The sequence below is a fragment of the Dermochelys coriacea genome, chromosome 10, assembly GCF_009764565.3.
Source record: "Dermochelys coriacea isolate rDerCor1 chromosome 10, rDerCor1.pri.v4, whole genome shotgun sequence".
NCBI classification, from domain to species: Eukaryota; Metazoa; Chordata; order Testudines; family Dermochelyidae; genus Dermochelys; species Dermochelys coriacea.
This window is the reverse complement of record NC_050077.1, coordinates 55,764,652-55,770,651: the sequence shown is the minus strand read 5'-3', so window position 1 is coordinate 55,770,651 and position 6,000 is coordinate 55,764,652. Positions and strand designations below refer to the sequence as shown.

The 6,000-nt window shown below is 41.7% G+C and overlaps 1 protein-coding gene across 9 annotated transcripts in view; it reads right to left on the bottom strand.

The window, feature by feature from the left end:
• APBA2 (amyloid beta precursor protein binding family A member 2) overlaps window positions 1-6,000 on the bottom strand; it is a 206,576-nt gene that overhangs the window by 60,825 nt on the left and 139,751 nt on the right. For all 9 annotated transcript variants that reach the window (XM_043493841.1, XM_043493842.1, XM_038418360.2 and 6 more), the window contains one exon: window positions 472-552. In XM_043493841.1, coding sequence (XP_043349776.1) covers window positions 472-552 — 81 coding nt within the window. The remainder of the gene's footprint in view (window positions 1-471; window positions 553-6,000) is intronic.

Below are 6,000 nucleotides of genomic sequence, written 5' to 3'. Positions count from 1 at the left end.
ATCCTTTGACTCCAAATGCAGCAATTTCACATAAGAAAGAGATGGAGAGGAAACCAGGCACATTCTGATGTTGCCTTATTTCCAGTGGCCCCAGAAACAAGAATTTCTGAAGTCTCCTCATATCACCTGAACAACAAGTAATCTGAAGAAGTGTTTTTTTACCCATGAAAGCTTATGCCCAAATAAATCTGTTAGTCTTTAAGGTGCCACTGGACTCCTTGTTTTTGTGGATACAGACTAACATGGCTACCCCCTGATACTTATATCACCTGAATATTTTAGGGCTGTGTTTATAAAATGGGCTGTTATTAAAAGTGACTGCTGCTGCTACTGGTTCATGCAGTCATGGAAGCTGCTGTTGCGAGTGAGCAAGAGAGATTAGGTCATCCTCCCCATTTAATGAAATATTTTCTGCACATGATGGGGAGAAATTTTGGGGAAGAAAGGCGAATAGGAGCTTAAGGTGCTTACCTCTGGTGCATTATTGTTGTCAATTGGTCCATTTAGGTCAGAACGTTGTTGTTTCCTTGGCTGTTCTAAACCATTGCACACCTGTAAGGAATCAGAGAAACACTTTCATTCCTTTTTCAACCCTCTCCAAAATAAATCACAAAGAAAATAATCATCAGGCTAGATGTTTCCTTGAACGTTACTGATTGAAGATATGGTAAGAGAATGACAGCAAAAAGTGCCCCAAAATGTCATCTGCATTCAAGGAAGACACCCAATCCATAATGCTGCCACCATGTGTTTGAAACAAAATTAGTTCAGATAAATCGAGTCTATATTGTTCTTTCCAAGTCTTCAAAATAGGTCTTAAGGGGACGTAAATGATGCATAGGCCTCATCATAGCCCTGCGCGGATACAAAAACGTGGATCCACATCCGATCCGCGTCCACCAGGATCAATCCGTGATCCAACCAGTGATCCGCTAGCCGTCTTTTACCTGTATCCACATCCGCACCTGCAGAAGCAAGCCATCTCACAAGCGCTAACGACAGGGGAGGGAGGGGAGGGTGCGGTCTTGCAGGGAAGAGGCAGTGCGAGGGTGGAGACTATAGGTAAGGGGCAGCACAAGGGTGGAGTCTTGAGGAGAAGGAGCGGTGCGGAGCAGAAGGACTGGGGAGAAGGAGCATCGCATCATGTGCTGTTCCTGGGGGCTCGTGAGCGACGGCACACAGTGGGGCAGAGGGGTGGGGCACCGGGGCACTGCCTACCCCAATATCCATGGCCGGGGGTGGCCCTGCTGCCCAGGAGCCAGTGGCCTGGGGCCGGGACTGCGAGTGCAGTCAGTGCTGCTGGGCCAGGCAAGGGTGGGGACGCTGGTGCTGCCCGAGGGGCCCAAGCTGTTGGACAGGAAGCGGGGCAGCAAGCAGATGAGTAGAGCTTTGCGGGGTTGTATCTGCATCCAATCCACTATCTGCAAAAATGGTCGGTCTATAGCCGCATCAGCTATGAAGCGGATACCTGCAGATTTGCAGGGCTCTACTCATGATGGCCCTATGCACAGTGGTGAATTTCACACAATATGCATAAACAAAAGCTAAAATCCCAGCGCCAGGTCACAAAAGCAGTTTAATTTGAGTGTTATTAATAAGAGGGCTTGATTCTATTTTTCCTGTCACCTTATTCTGATTTGGTAGGGCCCTCATTGGCCTGACCCTTGAACGTGAAGGTTGTCTCCTACAAGTTGCTGAGTGGTCTCAACACCCTTTGACCAGAGTGGGAGTGGGGGGCACTCAATGGCATGCAAAAATCAAGAGAGAGGTGGGGGGCCTCACAGAAATGGATATTTCAGATCTGAGAAGGGGAACCATAACTCTGACAGATTTCCCCCCCCCCCCGTCGTCATATCTACAACCTTTTAGGCCACACAAGTCCTAAGGAGAATGCTGGCATAGTGGCAGCAGGGCTTCCAGCCTGCCATGGCAACTCAAAAAGAAAATCAAGCTCCATGCCAGGGAAGTGCAAAGCATTTCAGATCATTCCCTTGGTAATCCCATTTTTCTCAGGAGCAGAACCCTTCCCGCACTTCTGATAGATGCTGTGGAGCCCTGACCCAGTCTGCTGGTACAAGAAACAACCCTCTTCCTCAGTTGCCAGGCAAGGATTGTTGTAGGGCTACACAGCACGACTCAGATTCAAGCTCTATTCTTAGAAACCTAGAAAACTGAGTATTTCTGACTTTGCCACAGATCCTCTGTATAATTTTTGGCAAGTCACTTAACTTCTGTGTCTCGATTTCCCGTACGTATACTTGCATGCCTCAGAGTGGTGTTATGCGGCTTTATATCAAGGTGTGTAAACTTTTTTGAGATCTTTGGATTTAGAGTGCTATGTTAATGCAAAATATTGCCAGTTTGTTGTTATTTCCAGGTGGCAGTGTGAAAGATGATTTCTGAACTGCTTAGCCCCTCTCACTTTCTGACCGCCTCCATGCCAAAATGTAGCTGTAGGATAGAAGGAATTTGTATTTTTGAATCAGAGACAAATTTTTCCCTGAAGGGATAATAGTCAGTCAGCAGGGCAAAAACTTGACTCTGTAGTACTACTGTAGAGGACACAAATTCCTCTAAACTCACTCTCATTAGCTTGATTTTCAGATATGGCAACTTGGTAGGGCATAATCCAAGACTCCTTCCAAGAAAACATGATAGTCTCAGGAAACAAATGTCTACTGCCCACACTATCAAGTTCTGGGGGGAACTTCATAAAGCTCCATAGCAACTTTGAACTAGATACTGTACATAGCTATGATAGTCAAGAAGCTGACTACATATTTCCTTAATGTCTACAAAAGCTCTTCTGTTTGAGACAAGACAAATCTTATTATGTTGGATGGTTAAACTAATATGGTACAATATGTGCTGATGTGCAGTGAAATACGTTAATATGGGTGAACAAATATCCACAGAGTCAGAACACCACAACTATCATAGCCAAATCATTTTTAAAATACTGGGATTAGATCAGAAATGCTTTAAGCAGGGGTAATGATATGACTGTAATAAAAATAGATCAATTTGTAAAAAAAAAAAGACAGTAAATATATTGGCTCAAATATGTGTAAAAACATTTAAAATTTTTAATTTATTTATTTTAAAAAGACTGTCAGTTCAGATAACTTGCATACTTGGCTGAACAGAAAAATGCATCAGCATGTAACAAATGAACTGGGTTAGAACAACACTGAATTGGTTTGGTAAGCATATACTCAGTGTAGTAAATTAGATTTGAGATGGCTATATAGTCGAAGAAATAAAGCCTCATATAAAAAGATACAGCTGGACATTAGTCAGTCAGATGTGGTACTGATACCAAAATCCCTTTTGATGGTAGTTATGCTTAATTTCATATGCAATTCCATACTATCCTAATGTTATATCTAACTATTTCATCATTTAGATGAGACGTCTTTAATTTTAAATTATTTATAGTAGACATTTACTGAAATTGCAGTTTACAGAAAGGACCTTGGGTCCACTTCATTCCTTTAATGTTAGCGGTCACATATTTACTGTGTATGTTGTATGTTAGTTTGTAGAAGCTATGACAGATCAGAATCCCATTATGCAGAATCCATAACCTGTAGAGATCCTTTATACCACCTCTCTATTCAATATATTACCTGCACTCATAAATGTGTCTTTATTTACTACTTAGCCTCTATGCACGAAGACTACAGTTTTTCCAGTGACTCCTTTAAATAATTATGAGTCCCACTCCACAGTTTTATTTACACAGGATGTTGGGTGCAAATGATTCTTCTACCTGCATTGTTTTTTTTTTTTAATCAGTTTGCTTAACTGCTGTGTTCCATATCTGATCAATCTTTGGAGTTTGGTCTTACATACAGGTGCAAGGGGGACAGTGAGAACAGGGGGAAGCAATCCAGCTAAAAAACAGGAGACCACTCTATTCTCTCCTTACCTCTTGACCTAGGGGAGCAGTGCTCTCCCATGCCTCTTCATTGATGAAATGAGGACTCACCAGGCAGAGGAATCTGAAGTGAAAAGAGGAGGAGGAGTTTGAGGAGTTTCTAGGCCTCACGCTCTTCCTGCAAGTAGGGTGAGAGGCAGCAGCTATGGCGTTAACACTAAGGGGCGGTCTGTATTCTAAAGGTACTCCTCTCCAGGAGGAGTGGGGAAGAAGAGCTGCCACAACTCCAGGACCTCCTTCTCCTCAAAGAGGAAAAATATTTAGCCTTTGATTTAGATGTCACAGGACAAGACTGAGTAGAAAGTGCAAATTAGGCTCAGTTGCCGACATATTTCAGACACAGCTAGAGCTAGGAACCAAGTAGTCTTACTTATATGGAAGGAGATAAGGCAGTTGACCAATGCAAAGCAGGTTGAGACTTTGAGCCAACACAAGCCAGATGCTAAAATAATATTAGAATTTAGATTTTCCAGGAGGAGGACTCCATAAAAGTCTAAAAGGCCTTCAATTCCACTACTAACACAGACATTACTGGATACTGGATTACTGTTTTCTTAATGTTAATTTACATAATTTCCAGTTTGCATTGATACTGGAAGTAAGTGACAGACAGCTAAAGCTATAATACTCAGAAAATGAAATTTGAGGAAACTATCTACAACTGAAGATTATTATAAAGCATTATCCACCATTAATGCAACATGACAGGACCAACAGCCAAACTGGAAATCTGGGATCTGTTATGATCATAACTCATTTAATAACCAGATTACAATGCTACAGACTTGTCAGAGATAGTCTGATTTAAAGAGAAGAAGTTCTACCAAGTAAAGATTGGGGACTTACTCTTCTTGCATAGGTGACTTAAGATATCTCAGTCCCCCATCCAGACACTCAAATCAGGATTTAGGCATGTAAGATGCCCATTCATGTACCAAAGTGACAATATGTATAGGCAAAAGCAAGATTTGGACAGCCAGTTCAGATATCCTCATTTAAGAATTGGTCAACATACAACAATCCAGAAGAAGGCTATATGACTATAAATATTTATATTTAAAAGTGATTTAAAGTATAAATGAATTATGAGCTAGTTTATACAGACCTGTCTTAAGCTTTTTTCCCCCTTCCTGTTCCCCAACCTCAAAGGCATACCTGAAAAGCACTTACCAGAAAGACAGCAAGAATATCCTTTTTCTCCTCCTCAAAACAGAAGGTACCAATATACTTTCTTACCACCAGACTATTTTTAGCCCTCCTCTGCTGACCTTGCTACATCTGAAAGTCTATTCGAAATGCTTTTAAAATGACAACATCATAATAGCATAGCACTATGCTGTGTAACATGATTGGTGTGATTAAATGAAAGGTATAAAATAGAGGGTTTGTATAGTTATGATGAGCAAGTCTCCTCTGTCAGGTAAACTGAGTTTCTCCCACTCTTTAATGAGCCTCCGACAGACCAAATATCGAAACACTAACTGCAAGTAGTTAAATGATGGAGGCAGGGTTTTACTTGTAGGTAAATGGGATAATACCAAAGGGGCCACATAGCTAGACCCCCTGCAGGCTGCGCTGTCAGCCAAAGAGCAGAAGGGAGTTCATTAGAATTAAGATTCCTCACACCAAACAAAAAAAACAAAACAAAACCAGCAGTGGGTTAGGGTTTGCAGAACTGAAGAAACTCCCAACTTCAAGGAAGGCAGTTCTGATAGCTTAAATATTCTTCTTCCTCCCCCCATGATGAGGCGACAGAGTTGTGTCCATCTTTAGGGTAATAATTCATGAAAGGTGTGATAGACCTACTGAGAATAGGGAATTTATCACATTAAACTATCTTCCAACCCTAGCAGTTCAGCAATACCCCTTCTTCACAACAAACTTGCAAGCTTTACAAAGCAGCTGACCAGTCTCCAGCATTGCCAATCCTGCTGTGAAGCCAACATTTGGAACATTTGCAGCCTGATGTAGCCTGGAAAGTGATAGATATTTTCCACTGGATAGAGCCCTTAATATTTAATCAATGTCTTTTGCTACAAACTGATGATGTTTGAACATAC